We start from the raw sequence: 22,175 nt of genomic DNA, 5'->3' as shown, positions 1-22,175 counted from the left end.
CAGTGTGCCAGCGAGGACGCTGGGCTCCAAGGGGGGAGGATTGTGAGATCCCACATCGATTGGAAAGGGGAACGAAGCATGCCTTAAAAGAGGGTGTGGATACCTTTCCCTTGAGACGCATTTTGACAAAACCTTGCGGGCTGGGCCCAAAGCGGATAATATTGCATGTGGGTGGACTGGGCTGTTACATAATAGATCTTTGAACCCTTTGTGACCTGCTCAAAAGACACACATCAGTATCAGCTACAACCAAAATATTTTATTCTATCTCAATGGGTTTAGTCTTGATTGACTACTAGTTGCACAACTATAATCTCAACAGTATCTTTGATAGGAACGTCAACAGTAGGAATCAATACACTTTCCTTTCTAAAAAATAGCACATTTGGACCTTAGCTCTCACAAAAATTGAAATATCCTCAAAATATATGGCCATATTTAGCTTAACGATTCTGATGGTGTCAGGACCTGTCTAAAATTCCTCACCGAAACCCTAGACAAGCCCTGATCCTAGGGAAACCCTACCGGACCTTCCAATGGAAAATTTATCAGAACCTCCCCTAAGGGTTGGACTTACCACAAATTTCCTGCACTGAAAACACACTTCTACAAACACCACCTTATTCCTCCCATCTTACTACAATTTGTTTCCACAAATTTACAGCACTCCAAAATAATAACAGGGAATTAATGCAGTATTTAATAAAATGTGTCCAATACAGTATACAGAGCATTATACAAATAAATATGAAATTAATACAATGTCAGATAAAGAAGCAATACAAAATAAAGAGGAAAAAGGGAGGAAATGCTTTTTGGATTTTCGGCAATGAACTGAGACGTCGAGCTTGCCCCGGACGATCAACGTCTCCCAATCCTTGTACCTAGGGGAATGGAATTTAGAAATATGATATGCTAATCATCTCAGTGAGTGACCCTATCTACTGTACAATTATAAAGCAACGATAATTATAGTACATTTGATTAATTAAGAATAAATAAATAAATAAAAATTAATTGAAAATAATATTTTCTCTCAAAACCCTCACCATTCACTCCGTTGGAAAGGTTTCCCTTTTAAAACATTTTTCCAAAACTCAATCTTTTATGCCCCAAAAATCAAGGAAACAATTAGTCAACTAAATATCAAATAAAGTATAATATATCAAAGATCCAAAATTTATAATGAAAATAAAATAGAAACAGAATAAAAATAATTTTGTAACAATTACTAAATGATTGATAATGTTATAAACAAATAATACAAAAATATTAATGAAACTTACATTAAGACAATTCAGGAAATAATTAAAATAATTATAATGAATTAATTAATTGAACAATTAAATAAAGGAATAATTAAACCAAATTAAAACCTCCATTTAAAATAAATGGTAAAAACATAATAAGATCTCTTTAAAATCATCAAATCAATGTAAATAGTAAAATCAAGATAAAATGCATTGTTAAAACATTAATATAAATAGGTAATTAAAAACATAATAAAATTTCATAAAATTTGTATTAGAATCTTCAATTGAAATAAATAATAAAAATAATATTAAATACATTCTAATTTAAATACTGCTTTAAAACTTTAGGATTTGAAATTTATATCAGAAAAATAATATTTGACGCACCACACTATATACCAGTGATGCCCTATGATACCCAGTGTCCCGAGCACCATTTGGCGGGAGGTTAAAGAGAGAAACTTGCATACGGTCGGTTCGGCGTCCCGACACCGCCACTGCTTAAACCATTAATCCAGCCATGGAGAGGGGCGGCTTATGTGCACTATATAAAACTTGCCTGCCTTCGGTCCGATGGCAACTCACGAAAGACATTATAACTTGCGCGCTCATCCACATATACAGTACAGAACCCAGTACTGTATGAGTGCGTCTAAAACAAATAACTAAGTTTATTATTAAAATACCCAATTTTTCCAAAATTCACCGTAGGAATTATACCATTTTTCAAACTCACATTCCCACATTTTTCCTTAATATTTCCAGCATAAATCCACCGATAATAATATAAAAATAATTTTTCCCCAAATCATAAAATCAATCAAATAATATTCCAAAGGCATAATTATATAATTTGAAACCACCAAACTCAACAATATTTTTCTTGAAATACTAAAAATCAACTCATGCCCAAAAATAATATTAAAACCACATGAATTTCATATATAATTTAATTCCACAAATCCTCAATACCATAAAATAATTTCCACAATGCATAAATTTATATAAATGCATTTTTTATTAATCAAAATAAATTCACAAATAAATTCCGTAATAAATCAAATAATATTACTTTTACAATTCCTTTAAATATCAAATTGTCATAAAATCTAGATTACCATAATTTATCAAAATCATATATTTCAATTTATTCAAATATGGGCATCAAAATTTAATTCGCAATTTATCTAACAATTAACATAAAATAAAAACATTCAAATATTAAAATATCACGATATAATTAATTTGACTCCCAAAATTAATTTCGAAAGTGGTGCACTTCGAGCAAGCAATCCAATCAAGGTCCTCCATGGGGTCAATTCCATGACGCACACGTGCTCCTAGAACAACAATATCATACAACTCAAATCAATTAATATTTTATTCGGGTAAATAATACTCGGTACCCGGGGGGTTTAATACAAACGTTAACCAAAATTTGCGAGTAATATATCGAATCGAAGCTTATGGAACGAGGATCGCATTACCGGCCTCCATTGACCCCAATTCCGCATGTGGTGGTCGGAATTTACCCGGGAAGTATCGGCCGAACTTCACCTCCTCATAACTCGCGAACCACTTCGAATTTAAACAATTGGAGACCATATTTGAACTCAGAAGACCCAAAATAGGGGGAAAGGCGTGGAAGATCGGACTGGTTGGTCGGAAACGGCGAGAATAGCAGGAAAACTCAACCCACCGCCGCCAACTTCACCGGCCTGATTTGGGCGTGTTCGGCGGTATTTGGCCTGGAAATTTGGAGGGTGGCATCGCCGGGGAATGGGCTCCTTCCCTGGCCAGCGCGTGTGGCCGTCCGGTGGCAGGAATTTAATAAACAGCAAGGACCTAAGAGGAAGAAAAAGAAAAGGAAAAGAAAGAAGAAGAAAGGCTGGGGGTGGGGGCTGGGGTGTTTTTCCCATGTGGGGGAAGGGAAAAAAATAAAAAAGAAAAAAAGAAAAAGAAATAAAAAGAAAATAAAAGAAATAATTAAATAATATTAAAATAATATTATTGTATAGAATAATAATAAAATAAGATGGTATTTAATCATAGTTGACATGTGGCATCTCACCGTTGTGACACATGGCACCTTTGATTAAGTCACACGTGACACACTGTTCACATATTTAAAAATACTATTAAAATAATACTGTATTTGAAAAACTCTACAGGTCCATAACTTTCAAACCACATGTTCAAATTGGACGTACTGCTAGTCTATGAACTTGTATTGACGAGTACTTCACCACCATGCATGAGTCAAAGCTCAACTTTACATGAACAAAAAGTCAACTCCTGCATCCCTTGGACAGTTTGGACATCAACTTGTTTTGCTCATAACTTTCAAACCGCAGCTCCGTTTTCGACGTGCTACTAGTCTATGGACTCGCGACAACTTGTAATTTTTAACGGTACCTTGTTCAATGTGAAATTCCATCAGGAGCAAAAATTCAACATTTGACTCCTTCTCAGTCAACGACGGTCAAACCCCGTCAACCTTGATCAAATTTTAGAAATTCCGACGTACTTCGGGACGGGGTGTTATAGATGGTGTAAGAAGGACAATAAAATCCAGAACCCTTGGATCCTTTACAAGAACAAACAAAATAACCATTAAAGGTTTTAGGGTCCAACTTCTTGATGTCAGAATTATATATTGTGACATCAACTTTACAACCTTATATACACAAAAAGGTCTAAACTAGGCATAATTTGTTACCCACAAGAAAAATGGCAAATTAAAATTTGCTAACACACATTGCACTATATCCTTCAACGTGTGACTCTTCCTCTCAATTATGCCATTTGCTAAAGAGTATTAGGTATTGTAAACTATACATCAATGCTACACTCACTCAAACATATTATGAATAACACTAGGTGTTGTCCAATCTCATCAAATCTAGCATAATATTTATCACACTGTTAGACATCACAATCTTCAACTTCTTATTTCTTCTGATGCATCATTTTGACCTCGAACTCATTTAAGGCAACTAAGGAGTCTAATTTCTCACTAATAATCTCAATGTACCCATCAAAGGAGAAGTTATCAACGTAGGTAATAAAATATATATAGCCTCTCAAAGCATGTGGTCTACAAAAACATAGAAATTAATGTCGTAATGTAAAGAATTATTATAAGTTTTGGATACTAGTGCAACTATAAGAGGAACAACAAGATAACAGAATTAATATAAGCAGTAGCTTATAAGCTAAATTACGATGGAATGCCCCATAGAGACAATAGCCAGTCTCAAGCGGCTTACAATTCCTTGTCATCTCCTATTAAGTCATCAATTTCTAATAGTTGACCAAATTGTTGCCAAAGTTGCACCATTCATGAAAGGATTCTTTCTTTCCACCTACTGATGACAAATCACTTTTTATGCAAACAAAAAAACCTGACAACAAAACCCTTATCTCACTGGGCTTTAGATCTTCGTTGTCATTACAGAAACCTTTTGTATTTGTCCTTTTAATTGGTCACCAAAATAAAAGGCTTAAGCTTGTTTAGCTTGATGTCATCTTTCTCATTTAAAAGAGTAACAATTAACTCCTTCAAAATGCATCCAAACTTCCTAATGTAATGAGGCTTAACCCAATATTGTCAAAAGAAACGAAAAGCTCCTTATTAAGGTAAGAGATACTTTTTACCAAATCCTTGTCAAGGTCCATGAGATTGATATAATAAGAGGATAGTTTCAAGATAAGCTCATTCATACCATTAACTCCATCATACACAATAGAATTCAATAATTCTAAACAGTGGTGTTTCTTAATTTATCAAAATTGATAAATTTCTTACTAATCTTAAAGAACTTATGGACAATATTCATAAAACACAATACCTAAAACATAGAATCACTGGTTCTCCATGACCATCATCTAGCACTTATACAAGTGCTTGAAATCCTTATACAATATTTAATGTTGATAGTATTATAATTATTTGGCATCTTCAATAGACAAAAATCTAAAGCTAAATCTAGTTTTATAAAGGTCAAACATTTTTGAGAAGTTTTAGCAGCTTCGGATAATTATTTTATTTTATTTTATCATGGCATTCATAGGCAGAGTACTAAAGGTGCTCTCAGCTATGAAATAGCGAATAACAATAATGCAATACATCATAAAGACTATGCAAATGCTATTTTTGAAGCCCTCTTCAATAATGTCTAAACACATAATGTCACTAGGGTCCTCTTAGCACAAAGGATACCCATACATAGGCCAGGGATAGTCACCAAATCATCACAATCAAATGTATTGAACTAGGCCATCGACAGGCTAACTTGAAACATGTGATTCATGGTATTTAATCAACTTTCATTGTCATTCCAAGTATCTTACCAAGTAACCAAACCACTGACATGGTAGCCTAATCACCCATATGGACCTTGGTTCATAAGTGGGAGAGAATGAGTTATATTGGCAATTTCGTAAAATAGGCATAAAGTATATATGGCTTGTGGAGGCAAATGACCTTCAAATTGATTATAGGAAATATTCAACCATGGTATATTAGATGAATGTCCCAAAACCAATAGGGCATGGTACCAGAAATGCTAGCATTTGAGAAATCCAGGTCTTTAAGTTCCTTTTGTGACTTAAGCCAAGTAGGAAATGAAGGACCCAAATGGCATGATTGCATACAAAATACCTAATTTGGAATAGGGGTACCCAATTGGAACTGATATTGAAGGTTAAAGACTTTGATGACAAATATAAAAATTTTAGCTCAACATGCTTTGTAAAATGTGTTTCACTAACAATACCTATCAAGTGACTGGAAAAAACATCAAATATAATCAATCAAAAAGTTGTCCCAATCTTTCTAGGACATTTCCATTTGGTTCATTCCCTCCTATCCTCAAATTAGATAGATTTTGTAGCAATCCTAAAGAATCTAGTATAGGACCATACAAAAAGTTATAGGACAAATCAAGAAGAAAAAGATTCTCAAGTTGACTTAGCCATTCGGGTAATTTACCAACTGAGTGATTGCTTGACAAGTCCACCTATTGTAAGCTAGGCATTGGCATTCTAGAGTGGCAATTTTCTGTTCCTTCTAGAAATTCAAGTAAACTTCCAATCAAGTTATTACTTAATATCAACAAGTACCTCAGGTTGCAAAGTTCTGCAATAAGGTTGAAACTTCACGTTCAATATTATTCCATAAAAGATTTAAGTTGGCGAGAAATGTCATTGTCAGGACCCGTCCAGAATTCCTTCCCCGGAACCCTAGACAGCCCTGATCCCAGGGAAACCCTACCGGACCCTCCAAAGGAAAATCCGACAGAGCCTCCCCTAAGGGATTTACTTACCACAAATTACTTATTCCGCCCACAAACTACAAACTGATTCCACAAATTCCAGCACTTCTCAAAGCAACAACAGTCCAGTGCATAAATAAAACAGAAGTATTCCAATAGTATACAGAGCTTTAAGAAGTGCTAAACAACAGAAATACAACAAGGCTGAAAAGAAATAATACACTGAAATGAAAGAGTACAAAGAAACTTCTCGAAACACAACAGCAGCGGAAAACTTGGTTCGCTCCGGAAGAACGTCTACCACCACTTGCACCTAAGGGAACGGAATTTAAGAGTGTGAGATGCTAATCATCTCCGTGAGTAACCCGAACTACTGAACACCTTTTAATAATAATAATAAAATAATAACAATTAAGGAGTGGAACAAATACCAACAATTAATAATAAATAATAATAACCTTTGGAAAATAATGATTTCCCTCAAAACTCTCACCAATCGCTCCGTTTGAAATGTTCCCTTTTTAAAACCTTTTCGCAAAACCCAATGTGCATACCTCCCAAAAACCAAGGGATTAAATAATTTAACAACAACAATTAAATAAATACATACCCCAAATATATAATAAAAATATAATAAATTATAATAAATAAATTTTGAACACCTTTGGGGTTTAAACCATTATTTGCAATTACACCGACAATTACACCTGACGCACCACACCATATACCGGTGATGCCCTCCGATACCCAGCGTCCCGAGCACCGACTGGCGGGAGGTTAAAGAGAGAAACCTGCAGTGGTCACTTCGGCTTCCCGACAGTACCGACTGCTAAAAACCATCACCCGGCCAAGGAGGGGGGCGGCTGTGCGCAACAATAACCTTGCCTGCCCACGGTCCAATGGCAACTTACGGGTGAAGTAATAACCGCACGCTAAACCATATAATAACCGCGTGCTAAACCACGTGTCCATACACCATACACCAGAACACCAATACTGTATGAGTGCGTCTAAAAATAAACATAAACAACCAACCGTACCGTTTTTCCAAAAACCACCGTGGGAAGTATACCAAAATTTCACAAAACACCATCCCACATATTTTATCCAATCACCCGGTACGAAACATTGATAACCAACAAACCACAATTTTCTCGAAATACGAAATGCAACCATAAAAATACCACGGGCATATTTTATAAAATATAACCAAATATTTTCGTAAAATATTTAACCTAATTATGCCCGAGAAATCACATTTGAAACCATGTAAAATTAATACCGAAACATACCTTGCTCATGCATAACAAATAATTTAAATTAAACCGCATTAAAATCATAATTAAACCACACCACATGAGCATAATTAAATACTAAATTAAATACCAATTAAATTTAATTAATTGCCCAAAATAATTTTTGAAGGTGGGTCACTCACCTGGAGAGCGCAAATCAACTAAGATCCTCCTCGGGATCCACTCCACTACTCGCGCGTGCACCTAAACAACCACAGTGCACAAACCAAAAATATTAATATTTTATTCGGGTAATTCCCAAATGGATACCCGGGGAGCGAACACCAAGCGACATCTAAGGGTTACGAGTTATATACCGAATCGAAGCTCGCGTGATGAGGATCACGGATTCGGTCTTACTTTCCGGTGATCGAACCCGACGGGGTCGGAATCTCGCCGGAAAGCTTTTCGAGTTTCGGCTCCGCAATTCTCCCAAACCGTCGCGAATTGGTGGAAACGGAAGCCGGATTCGGATTCAGGAGGTCGAACACTGCGGACTGGAGCTGGCCGGAATTTTCGGGTACTCGCCGGAACAGTATTTTCCGGCAGGCCGCCACGTCATCGGCAACGGTCACCGGAACAGTATTTTCCGGCGGTGGCCGTTGGCTGTGAAATTTTGCAGATTTGTAGATCGTGAGGAGAGCAATCCAACGGGACCGACGGTGAGCAAAACGGAGGTCGGACGGCGGAGAAATCACCGTTTGAAGATTTTCGACCCCTCGCCGGAAAACGCTCCGATCCCGGCGCGTCGGTGGTCCGATGGCCGTGATTTTTGGTGGGTAGGCCGGACTTGAGGAGAGGATGATGGGTGTATGGCGCGTGTACTGTATATCAGCCGGAATAGTGCCGATTCGCGGTGGCCGGCGGTGGAGGGGAAAAATCGCCGCCAAACTTCGGACGTCCGATCCGGGCGCGTCCGGCGGCCGTTCGCCGTGAAATTTGGAGGTTTTGCCGGAAATGAGGTGGGCAAGCTTTCTGTCCGGCGCATGTACAGTAACTCAGCCGGAACAGTGGAAAACTCCGGTGGCCGGCGGTGGCTCTCTCTCTCTCTTTCTCTCTCCTCTCTCTCTTTCTCTCTCTTCTCTCTCTCTCTCTCTTCCCCGAGAATTTTAACAAATAAAAACCCTTGTGTGACACTGTTCATGCCACGTGGACCAATCAGAAGTTGACACGTGGCATTTCACTGTTTATCGACCCAAAAATATTAAAATAATACGGTATCCGGTAAACTTCAAACGTCCATAACTTTTTAACCGGATGTCCGTTTTGAGCGTGCCGCTAGTCTGTGAACTCGTATCAACGAGCACTTCACAACCATGCATGAGTCAAAGCTCAATTCCCCATAAACAAAAAGTCAACTCCGGCACCCCTTGGACAGTTTGGACCGCAACTTGTTTCGTCCATAACTTTCAAACCGTAGCTCCGTTTTCGACGTGCTACCAGTCTACGAACTCGTGGCATCGTGCACTTCGCCACGGTACCCTAGTCAACTTTTGACCCCTTCGGTCAACGGTCAACGGTCAACGTGCACGGATTCCGGTGCGATTTGGGACGGGGTGTTACAGTCATATTCCCAATGGAAGCAGGAAGTTTCCCACGTAATTGATTGGATGCTAAATCAAGGGCTTGTATCTTATTCTATCTTCCCCTAAAAAATTGATAGCAACTTTTTGTAAGGTCATAATTCCTGTCAAGATATAAAAATTGCAATTTTGGCAACTCGTCTAAACTAAGTGGAATCCTTCCAAAAGAAGACACTGTTGGTTATCTTTAAAGAAATAAGGCTACTGATATTGACAAGCCAATCAGGTACTTTTGAATTGAACTTGTTAAAACTAAGATCTAAGACAGCAAGAGAAGTTGTATAAACAAAGGTAAAGAGTTGGAATGGAACCAGATAAGAGACGAAAAAATAGATGCAACTCAGTTAAGGATGGGAGCTTATTCAGTGTTCTGATGCAGTCCGATCCTACCTTGTTTTCTTTGATATTCATTGTGTTTTCAAATTAAGAGTTTTAAAATCAATTGGTTCTTATAACAACGATATTGTTAATATAATAATTATATCTTTATAAAATAAATTAATTGAAAAACAAAATCTTCCATATGGATTTGATACTTGGTTACTCACCATAACTATTTTATATCTGTATATTTGCAAATAGACATCCCACAACAGTAACAAAGTGAAGTGAAGTCAATTGGGATATGCACATAAGAATTAATATCAACCAAAGAAATTGTACATACAAAAATATGGTTGAGGCATAAGAAGTTCAATAGATTACGTACAAATTTTAATAATTTTGTTACATACTCCAGAGTCCGAGATCTCGTGCCTCGCTTGCAGGGAGCTCTACAACTATTGGAAAAATAGCTGATGTACCTATGAAAATTGAAAGGATGCCAATGAAGATGTATGAAACAGTATATCGGGAGGCATTAAAGATGTCTGATTTTTCATGGTAGACTATTTCAATGCCTTGCTCAAAAGCAAGAACCATTGTGATAACTGAAAATATTGTGAGGAGCGGTAGCCAAAAATATTTGTATGTACGACTAGGGATTAATCGTCCAAGTATTCGGATAGAAAAGTGGATAATCATCGAGACAGACGAAAAAACAAATGCCAAGGAATCAAATAATAGAAAAAATTTGAAATCTCCTCTTCCCTTTGAAACTGCTGTGCCTTTTCTATTGTCTAGACCACCAGGTATCGTGAATGCAGCTGCAAATGTTACAGCAGAAATGATTGTGATTATCACTAAGTTTATGTTGTCAAAATCCATCCCAACTGCTTTCTTTTCTTCTAGATCAAGCTGCTGCTTTTCTTTAGCAATACTAGTATCTTGCTGCTGTTTTCTTTCTTTGTCTACAGCTTGTTGTGCATCTGTTTTTATTTCAAGACTTCTCTCAGCAGCTTTGTTAGTTTCTCTTGTGAACTTTTGTTCCAAACTTGGTAAAACATTAACTGTCTTCAACTTCATCACGATTTCTAACTGTGACACATGCATGTGTGATTTTCATCGATGCCGTGTAAAAAACTGAGAAATCATTTATGTACCATATATTGCTTGATACATAAAACCAAAAAGAGATGCAAAATCTATTTTGAATACACATAACATATTAAATATATAACACATAAAAATTGACATATTTCAACACTCCACTCATGTATAAACTCATCTATGTCAATGGGCTTCACATGTACAAATGCAAATCAAGATGTGAAGATATCACTACAGAAAACCAGCGTTTATATTAATTAATATTGTTTTTTCCAAGTTTTTGTCTTATTCAATATATATATATAAACTTCCTATATATGTTTATGTTGTTTTTATTAGAACTATTCGAGTTTTAATTTTCTGTTTAAGCATTTAATTAGTTCTATTAAATTAAAAACTACCCCCCCCCCCCCAAAAAAAAAAAAAAGGCATAATGAGAAGTTTGATTGTCACCTTGTATAGAAGATCCATGTCTCAAATTTTTAATAATTCCTCTAGTTTTCCTTTACTTTCTTTCATTACTTCTCTAGTTTTACTCTCCACTTGTTTCCCCTCATTTTCTCTTCAATACAAAAAGAATATGAGATTTGTCTAGTTTTAATGGCCTTTAGGCCCTGTTAAATATTAAATGACTTATTAAATACTTATCTTGGCTTTAGAGACCTAAAAGTGTAGCTTCTGAGAATGTTCGAGGGTTTTATGGAAGAGCTTTAAGAGAGCTTAAAGTGTAGCTTTTTGAGAAGGTTTTCTGAAGAAGCGGAAGTTATAAAAAAATAAAATAAAATAAAAATTAACAATAATAATCAAAGGTTGTCCTAAGCTAGACATTATAAGCACTAATTAGCTGAATAATTTGCGATTCAGATTTATGCCAGGCATTCATAGATAATTGTGTATGTGTGATCGAAAACTTACAAGTCCATAAGCCGTAATTTGATTGTCTGATAGCACAATGTCCAAAAATGTTTTTCCCTCATTGTTTATAGCCCCTTTGTCAATTTTTGAGTCATCTGACAGCACTTCCAAAATTTCGATATCAATTTCAATTGAGGCGAGATGCAATGCTGTGTTTCCATCCTTATCTTTGTTGTTAACAAGATCCTGAAATGGCAATGATTCTAGGAAAAATTTTACCACATTTTTCTTTTTACTTTCCACAGCAACATGAAGAGCTGTTCGATTGTTGTCATCCAACAACTCACAAATTTCTGGACATTTTCTCATCAGTGTTCCAATTACATCGACATGTCCTTTCTTTGCTGATAAGTGAAGGGCAGACATACCTTCCTTGTTCTTTATATAAGCTAAATTGTTACTTTTATCCACAAATCGTTCAACAAGTTCCATGCTGCCTATATATGATGCACAGTGAAGAGGAGTCCACCCAAAATCATCTTTTTCTAGTAGTAGTGTTAGAATAGACTCTTGCTTATTTAGCACCTCATCGAAAAAGTCTACAAATACAATCGAGTTAAGAAATTAAACGGCATATGGAAAGGTAATACTTCAAAAAGAGTAGCTAGGAATTCAAATAACTAAGGAAATCATGAGAAATAGATAACTAGGAAATCGTGGGATATTGTTGTTAGAGAAAAATATAAAAGAAATGAAAACCCACCTTCCATCAGCTTAAGCTTTTGGAATAAGTGGTATTTCAATATGGTATCGGAGCCAGAGATCTAAGATGCTCTAAGTTCAAAACTCAACAACTCCACCCAAAAATAAAAAAATAAAAACAAATGTAAGGACTAGAAAGAAGCCCAAAAGAGACAGGTCTACATTTGAGGGGGAGTGTTAGAGAAAAATATAAAGAAATGAAAGCCCATCTTCCATTAGTTTAAGCTTTTGGAATAAGTGATATTTCAAAAATTGTATCTTGAAAGTAGATGCTCTTACCTTTTTCGCTTCTCGAGAGGTGAGGGTATAATCCATGACACCTGAGTCGGTATATAACTCTTTGTTTGACGGTTAAAACTAGAGAGAAGTGTCCACTAATATTCCCTATGGCTACCATTGACAAAACAAAACACGTTATTAATACCATTGATCAACAAAACAAGTTATTAATGCCATTGATCAAGGAGTAAGAATGAAGGATTAAATCTTTACTATTAAAGAAGTATTAGTGCTAGTTTAAAGTTTTCAAAATGAGCAAAGTCAACTTTAAAGGTCTTTATATAGATATTATTTCATTGCTCATAAAATTGTTCTCTTAATTATGCTAAATGTCCTTTATTAAGCTCTATAAATAGAACATGTTATGTTTGTATTAATTTAATCAAGTTTATTAAGATAGTAATGGCAATCTTTGTATTTCTCATTCTCCTCTCTTCCATCTTCTTATTCTAAAAATTCTTCAGCTACAAAAGTTATGTTATCAAGAGCAATAAATTTTTTGACTAAATTAATTATATAAAACGGTCATGAAATTAACTCTTATCTAGACTCTATAATATATGGAAAAGTTTGGGCAAAATATATATAGTTCCCTTCAAGAAGCAGAGATAAACTGCATTAACAGATCTATGACCATGTGTGGTCGTGCTTTTAAAACTCCGAAATAATGTTACCAAGAGAAGAAAAAGCACACTTGATTACCTATTTGGCAAAACAATTAAAGGTGGCCTTTGAATAACAGATAGGGGATCTTTTTTCTTATTTGTCTATTTCTGTTCATGTCTTATTGGTGATAGAATTTCACATCATTTTAAAAAGATGCATTTTATTTTCACTTAATTTCTTTTATATTTTTTATTATGTTTTAAATTACATGGTATCATATCAATAGTGGACTTTGCATCTCCATTTTTATCCTACCATTGATAGATTTTTAGGCACTTTTATTCGGTGAAAAATAACCTAATAGATTGTAGTCTATAATGGATATGAGCATGAGACCTTTAGTTTGAAGGAAAGAAAAGAAAAATTGTACTTAAGAACAGAGAATAAACGATTCTTAATGGCTCTTCAATGTCTTAACAATAAACGACTTTAAAATAAAGCACCCTAAACAATGAAACCTAAATAAAATAAGAAACAAATATAGAAATCAATAAACTAGAACTTGAGAGATATTCTCAAGGGCTATTGTGTTGAGAGAGTTGAGTGTTGTGGATGTCCCTTTATTTAGACCCCTCAAAACCCAATCCTTTTTGGCATAAAGGGCCTATATGTAGCAAAAACTAGATTAAAGAAGAAGAAGAAGAAGAAAAAAAAAAAACTTAAACAAAACTATTAGTTATTTATATTTTACATTAAATTCATCTTCATCCAAACTATTTATTTTGGCAAAATATTGGTTAAACAAAGCCTCAATCTATAACTTGACTCCATCATTGGATATAGTAAGGATGTAACAAACACCTTATGGTAAGGATACTGTATGTGGCAAGTGTTATGGTTCTACTTTATAGTGAAAATAAAGCATTGAGCACCGAGAATCTCCATCAAGGTCAGCCTAATTACCATAGTTCATGTCTAGCACATTGACCATTTTCTAAGGATAAAATTATCGATCTCAACAAAAATATCAATAGATTAATGTCAATGTCAATAGAAACTCTGGTATAATTATAGAAATAACTTATATATTATTTAAAACTTAATACTCTCACCTTATATTAGAAATATGTTCCAAACTATCTCATTATAAAAGGAAAAAAAAAAAATGCACAACTGTCATCATCCAATGGAAGACAACAACCAAAATCATGAGAATTTTTTTGCTGAAACATTAACTTTTACCATTTTTTTTATCCTCGAGTGCACGACAGCATATACGGCAACAAAAGAGATTCTTCACAAGATTTAAAAGACCCTCTTCAAAAGTAGAAATCCGATAACCTACAAGGGATATGAAGACCACTTCAGCCTAGCTATATGGATGATCTCAAATAGTGAAGAAAGTTATAGAAATGGATATAAGATTTGAAGTAGAAAAAGTTTGTTTGATCATACAAGATCACCAGAATTGATATAAAATTTGTTTCTAATTAAGGTAAATTAATATAAATAAAATCACAATGGCCATTCTTCTATATATTTTTATACCTTAAAAAATTATGGAATTCATCCTACTATATAATTTTAAACATTGGAACCGACAACCCTTTCGTTATTTAAACAGTTTATCTAACTAAACAGTTAGAAAAATAAACAATTTTATGATGGCGGTGATGTGTTTTTTTTTTTTGGGGTGTGAAATAATCTTTGAATAAAAAAATATGTTAATTTGGTTTTTGTTTTTGTTTTTTTGTTTTTCTTTTATAAATATAACCACGTTCGAGAATAAGCACTAGACTAGAGAAAAACATGTCTAAACTAGGTTGATTCCCAACTGGAGAAAAGCATTATTAACATGTATCTAAAAAAATGCAAAATAAAACGATAAAAGAAAAAAACTATATAATATATAGGCACAAAAGAGGGGGAAAAAAAAAGAAAAAAAAAAAAAAAAGCACTTTGAAGACTACATTCGTAATCAATAATTATCACCAATATTTACTCCTCAAGGTAAGAACTCTATGTACTGACATTTTTTGGCTCGAATGACGGCTGCGTGCAAGACATTCATGCCGTTTCTTCCTGCATAAGCAGCAGCAATATTAGAGCTGTTTGTTGAAGGAATATTGCATAGGATATGGAAGGCAGCATCATGAAGGCATCTATCGACCGCCATGAAAAGAGGAGATTCTCCGGTGCCGTTTACAAGAGAAACCAAATCTTGTTTTTCTTCAACCAAGAACTTGACAATCGGAAAGTGATTATATCGAACAGCCTCATGAAGCGCCGTATCATTCTCCAGATTCACCATGGTTAGCAGCTTCCTATCTTGTTCAACATCATTACTCTTTTTTTCCCAATCCACTAAACACTTCGCCATTTCTAGATCCCCTAATTTTGCTGCAATATGAAGCGGAGTGTTTCCTTGGATGTTTTGCTCATACAGAAGCGACGGATGGAAACTCAGCACATCTTCTGCAAGCTGCACGCCCTTCCCAGATTTAGCTGCTAGATGAAGAATCGTGTTCTTCTGGCCGTTGGATCTCTCTTTATGATGAGATAAATCTGCACCCTGCTTTCCATTGATTACATCACTGTATAACTTAGCATCCATTACTAGATATATGCGTATAGCTATATCTTTTTGGAAATTAGGCAAACTCTATATCACTCTATATACTGTATTATTTTGGTTATCTCTATATCATATTATTTAGATTATGAAATGAATGGCCAGCAAAACGTACTAATATATAGAACCTTTTTTTTTTTTTCCCCGAATAAACTAAAATATATATGTAAATTGACTTGACCTTTAAACATGTAATTATTAGGCTTATTTCCATATCAACACCCCTTAACTATACAAAAAGTTGCAAGTTGCCTTAAAAATTATGAAATTGGCAGCTATGCCTCTCAATTTTAAAAATAGTACGGTCAATTGCTTGACATCTATAAGTTTTTGAGGGTTAAATATCATTTTCAATGCACATGGTGGCAATGGGACGGGGAAAATATCAGTACTTAACATAATTTTTTGCATCAATACTGCTGAACTTTATAAATAGTGCTTATTGAGGCCAATTATTTAAGGGAGTAACTCCATTAATTCATTTTAGATAGTTAAATGTGATGTGACCGATTGTAACCACATAAAACAAAGATGTGAACGAAAGAGTTTGTATATAACTTCAAAAGAATTGAATAAGGAGCCGTATGAGATGAAAATCTCATACGGTTCTGTAGAGTGGCTGTAAAGGTGACTTATCTGTCAACTTTTCCACTATCACCCCCGCCTAAGGGCATATCGGTTGAAGTAGATTCTTCTTTCTGATCAATCAAAACCCCTTCCCAAACTATACAAGCTTCTTCCAAAGCACTTCCTAATGATAGGTAAGCAAGGGATTTATGGACCTTTATAATGTAATGGAATGCAATTTATAATGTAGAAAAAATATAAAAACACAAGAAGCTTTTAAGAACTTTTTTGATCATCCATAATTACATAACATAATTGGCGACAAAAGTTGGATTCTTTTTAGAGCTTTCGAAAAAACCTGCTAGTGGAGGAAGACCTCCTAAGGATAAGAGACATAGGGCTAAAGAGAGAGCCAAAAAAGGATCTTTTGTGTATAATCCTGCCCAGAGCAGTTAGGAAATATTCAAGTGCCTAAAAGAGCCAGCTATATTAGAGTAATTATGTTGGAGTTGAGTTGTATAGCTTTTCATCTGCTATGGCTCGGCCTATCCGCTAATACACGACCAATCAATGTTTGGATAAAAATTCTTTCTGGCATCATCCCATTGCGAGGACTCATAGAAATACCTTAGGCGGTGCCACAATTTGTTCTTTTCTTTTAAATTTCTCTCGAGTTCAGTGTGGAATAAATAAAATCCTACTAAGCTAAGAACGTTTTAAAATCAAATGATATAGAATCAAAGCAAGATTTCTTATCTTTTTTATTTATTTATTTATTTTTTTTTGTTTACTGATATTTTACTGAAATAAAAAATAAATAAAAATATGTATATAATAAAAAATAGAACTATGGATTTGTGCACAATGCATTTTTTATGCATGAATGTGATGTACCAAAAAATCGGCGGTTCCTAATGGAGTAGGTAACAAAGCAACCTTGCCGCCCACGGCCACTAAATCACCACCCCCCAAGTTAAACTGGTACTTGTTGTTGAACCAGGGGTCGTTGCGCCAGGTGCTAAAGCATGGGTGTTTTGTATCCATTGAGCAAAGATGGGTTGTAATTGTATTGCAGCATCATGACTTTGAAAGTCATGTGCGGTACCAATAGCAAACCAAATACGATGAGTAGTGGGGTCTTGAGATAAGCCTTGGCTAAACCTTGGAAATCTTCACAAAGAGAAACAAGTGTGACCTATCACATTGATAGATTATAAATGGAATATTGTTTATAAGCAATACCAATCAAACGAATCAAAGAGATATGATGTTGGATCATGTAATATTCATCTTAACCGCCTTTACACTTACCTTACTGTTGATTTTAACCAAACCCAAACAAACAATCGAAATGAAAAAAAAGAGAGGTCCGGTTGGGAATGAAATTCGGCTATTTGTACTCCCTTTTACAGGAAAAATGGAGAGACGAATTGATGTATTTTTGTTATTTTATTGGATTTGGATCCATCGGGACTGACGGGGCTCAAACCCGCAGCTTCCGCCTTGACAGGGCGGTGCTCTGACCAATTGAACGCATTATCGAAAGAAGATCGCTTAACCGTAGGAATTTCTGTTAGTAGATCCATAATCAAAAAAGTGTTTGTGATTGTTCCATAAGAAATGAAACAAAAGATATGGTAGAGCTAGGACAGTTATTGTATGAGGTCTACCCCTGCTAACAATCCCACATTATTGGTTGATAGAGAATCAAAGTAGATTTACCAATGAATCACAAAAGCATTGCCAGAATCCATGTTGTATATTTGAAAGAGGTTGACCCCCTTGCTTCTCTCATGTTACAATCCTCTTCCCGCTAAACGATGGATTATTGATTTTTTTTACAAGGAGTATTTTATTGAAGAATCAAGTTATTACTCAACAAAGAAAAATTTAAATGATTATGGAAATTTTTTTTAAAAAGAAAAGGATGAGAGTCAAGAGCACTTTTATTCCTCTATAATTCCTGTATAATAAAAAATGGCGGATGTAAGAATCCACAACGGATCGTGTCCTTCAAGTGGCAGCAACCACAAAAGCTGCAAAAAAGACAGCAGCGGCGGAACTCCAGGTTGAGGAGTTACTGGAAACGCTGCCAAGATATCAGTATCTTTGGTTTCATAGTCATGAGTGTAATAAGTCAATTTATAATCTTTAATTAAAATACCAAAAAATTGCCACTTTTTCAATAATTTAACATTTAAACGACAAAAAGTAAACAATGGTGGGCAGGTCAATGACTCTTTGCACTCGATGAAAAAATATCTGTGATAGAAATGTAGGAACCGGATGTCCCTTAAATAAATTAAAAAGAAAAGAAAATATAGATAGGACTCATAAACTAGTTTAATGCAAGTGAATGCTGTGATAATATAAGACAAATTCCATCGTAGCCTAAGTCCAATCTAACTTGCAATGGATATATATAACATGAAATTAATGGTAGCTGGTAACCTAAGCATTAATGAATTCTTCACATTAGATGAAGTTGTTCATTTGCATGAAGCATACCACATAAATCATGTATATTTATCAATAGTCAAGGTTTTCTTTTTTATAATTTGCGTTATTAGTATTTATTTATTTAGTTTATTTTATTTTATTTTTGGCAAGTAGAGGGTGTCCCTATGGGATTAGCTACAAATTTACCTCTTAAATTCCAAATTGAAAATGGGTTACTATTGTTCTTTCTTAGGTTACGCATGCAATTTGTATATATATTCTTCTTTTTATTTATTTAAGGCACATTTCTATATTTCTATTTACAAATATATTTTATATGCCTTCTTTTTCAACAATATCTCTTAAACTTGCTAATATTTTAATTCACCTAGAAAGCTTGCTCATATTTTAAGATGACGGTCATCTTTAAGAAATCCAATATGATAAAAACTATTAAAATTAATGAGGCCCCGCATCATCAGTACTAATTTAAAGTAATTTGTTTCGTGTATAGATGTATAAATATATACACATATAATTATCAACTTGCGTCGAGTGCGAAGAATCATTGACCAAAATTAATGAGGCCTTGTACCATCAGTACTAATCTAAAGTATTTATTTCCTGTATAGATATATATAACAATTATATGGTGCGGCGTTGTATATTTTTATAGTGTGGATATCTGTAAATACGAAAAATTATTATTTTTATATAATAGTATTAACTATAATTTTTTTAAGAATTATAATTTTTGTGGACGTGTGCATGACAAAAATTTATGAACATCCGCACCATAGACAAATTCTAAATATATATTTATAAATATATATATATATATATATATACGCATACATACATATATATAATTATCAACTTGCGTCGAGTGCAAAGAATCATTGACCACTAAGGCCTAACCACCATATATATATTTTTTTTTGGGTGAAAGACCTACCCACCATTTCATTTTCAACGTTTACTTAAAAAAAATAATCAGAAGGCTGACTAAGTTTTCCACATCTTTTTCCATACAATTTCCTTTATTTTATTTTATTTTATTTACATGTTAGATATGACCACGGATCCAAATTTCTAGTAAATATCCAAATTAGAGCCTTTCAATTCCCCCACAATACCAAGCAATTACACCAAGAGTTAGCGCTTGTTTGACCATGTATTTTCTATTTTCTATTTCCAAAACAATTTTTAAAGAAAAAAAACAATAACTTATATATACATCATAATTGGTCGAAAATGACTAATATTAGTAATAATCAAGTTTGAGATGTATCTTATATATTACCTTCTAGTATGTGGAAATTGCATTTTGAATCTTTAAAATTTAAACTATTACAATTTAAATTCTTAAATTTAAATATATTGCATTTTGACCCTATTTAATTTTTTTACCAGTGCTCATTAACATCTCCCACTGCACTAATATTAAAATGCAAGTTTGTCAAATTTAATTTGTTGCAATCCAAACCCTTTAATTTTATAAATTTACATTTTACCCTGTAATTTTGGTCGCTCATTAATAGCTATTTGCAAAAAATCAGATTGAACTGCAAGAGATTGAAACTTCATGGCCCGAGTTGTAACCTTTTAAGTTTAAAAGGCTAAAATGTAATATTTTCCAACTAAAAGGTATTAAATTGCAATTAATACTATCTCGTGGTCTTAAGTAATTGGTAGAATAACAATTCTAATCCTTCTTTGATTTTGCTATACAAATTTACAAAAATTGTACCCACACTGTTTCAAAATGGCGTGGTTGAAATGGGACGAATATATCCAAACAAGTAAAATTATATAATTTTCCGCTTTACATATCAACAAAAGACAAAAAATTTAAAAATATGAGTTCAATGGGGAAGCAAAGTATTGAACTTAATACTGACTTTTAAGCAAAGCTAGTTTTTCCGTTTTTTCCAAGTCAATTAAAAATTCATGGAAATGTAAATTTTTGTAACCATTACCATTACTTCCTTTATATAATATTGAATTTACATGTTACTGGAACTATAAGAATTTTTACTTTTTCTTGTATATTAAATTAAATAAATCTTGATTTACTTCAAAAAAGGAGGTGTCGTTTGAGTCTAAGTCCTACTCCTATCAAACATGTAATAAAGAAAGTGGGAAAATTATATGCAAAGAGATATGGAAAAATAAGTAGGCCTTCTTATTGCCTACCTGAACGTTGAAAATGAAATGGTGAGAAGATCTTAGAGGTCAATGATTCTTTGCACTCGATGAAAATTATCTGTGAATAGAAATATAGGGATGTCACCTAAATAAATAAAAAAGAAGTTTAATGCAAATGAAGGCTGTGATAATATAGGACAAATTACATGCATAGCCTAAGTCCAATCTAACATGCAATCGATAGACATAACATGAAAGTAATAGTAGCTGGTAACCTAAGCAATGAATTCTTCACATTTGATAAAGTTGTTCATTTGCATGAAGCAAACCACACAAATCATGTATATTTATCTTTCTTAGTGCTAAGATTGCAATTGGTATACATATTCTTCTTTTTTATTTATTTAAAGTACATATCTATATTTCTATTCACAAATATATTTTATATGCTCGGTACTTTCTCAACAATATCTCTGACACTTGTTCATATTTTAATTTACCTAAAAAACTTGCTCATATTTAAAGAATATCGTAATCTGTGAGAAACCAAGTATGACAAAAATATTAAAATTAATGATGCCCTGTACCATTAGTGTTGCTTTAAAGGCCCTGTACTATCGGTATTAATTTAAAGTATTTTGTTTTGTGTGTATGTATATAATTATCAACTTGCATCGAGTGGAAAGAATCATAGACCACTAAGACCTAACCACCATTTTTTTTTTTTTTTGGTGAAAAACCTACCCACCATATCATTTTCAACGTTTAAGAAGAAAAATAATCAGAAGGCCAACCAGATTTTCCACATCTCTTTCCGTACAATTTCCTTTTGTTTTTTTGTTTTTTTTTTTTGGCCTCTTATTGACATTTTGGATACGACTTCGGCTCCAAATTTCTAATAAAGGTCCAAATTTGGGCCTTTCAATTCCTCCAAAATTCCAAGTAATTACACCAAGGGTGAGCGCTTGTTTGAGCGTATATTTTATACTTGCTATTTCCAAAATAATTTTCAAAAAAGAAAACAAAAAATAATTTTTCGTTGTTTATTTGAC

At 34.0% G+C, this 22,175-nt stretch overlaps 1 protein-coding gene and 1 long non-coding RNA gene across 2 annotated transcripts; both read right to left on the bottom strand.

Annotated features, from left to right (window-relative positions):
• Nucleotides 1-6,625: 6,625 nt before the first annotated feature.
• On the bottom strand, nucleotides 6,626-8,412 carry LOC132800429 (uncharacterized). The gene is made up of 3 exons (XR_009635515.1): nucleotides 8,142-8,412; nucleotides 7,968-8,028; nucleotides 6,626-6,842 (listed from the first exon to the last, which is right to left on the bottom strand). It is a non-coding gene; the product is annotated as an uncharacterized LOC132800429 (long non-coding RNA).
• A 1,627-nt stretch (nucleotides 8,413-10,039) lies between these two features.
• On the bottom strand, nucleotides 10,040-16,035 carry LOC107418896 (protein ACCELERATED CELL DEATH 6-like). The gene is made up of 5 exons (XM_048474184.2): nucleotides 15,369-16,035; nucleotides 14,580-14,678; nucleotides 12,732-12,842; nucleotides 11,751-12,289; nucleotides 10,040-10,823 (listed from the first exon to the last, which is right to left on the bottom strand). Exons 1-5 carry the CDS (start codon nucleotides 15,949-15,951, stop codon nucleotides 10,134-10,136), a joined length of 2,022 nt encoding a protein of 673 aa, XP_048330141.2. The 5' UTR covers nucleotides 15,952-16,035; the 3' UTR covers nucleotides 10,040-10,133.
• Nucleotides 16,036-22,175: the final 6,140 nt, after the last annotated feature.

Source organism: Ziziphus jujuba, chromosome 2 (genome assembly GCF_031755915.1).
Source record: "Ziziphus jujuba cultivar Dongzao chromosome 2, ASM3175591v1".
NCBI classification, from domain to species: Eukaryota; Viridiplantae; Streptophyta; class Magnoliopsida; order Rosales; family Rhamnaceae; genus Ziziphus; species Ziziphus jujuba.
Note: the sequence above shows the minus strand (reverse complement) of the source record. Positions and strands in the feature narration are given on the sequence as shown.

Coding starts and splice junctions, on each gene's coding strand:
- LOC107418896 (XM_048474184.2), bottom strand. CDS start 15,951: ATGGATGCTAAGTTATACAGTGATGTAATCAATGGAAAGCAGGGTGCA. Junction 14,679..15,368: donor CGTCATTCGAGCCAAAAAAT/GTCAGTACATAG, acceptor TATCCCTTGTAG/GTTATCGGATTTCTACTTTT. Junction 12,290..12,731: donor CCTCTCGAGAAGCGAAAAAG/GTAAGAGCATCT, acceptor TTGTATTTGTAG/ACTTTTTCGATGAGGTGCTA.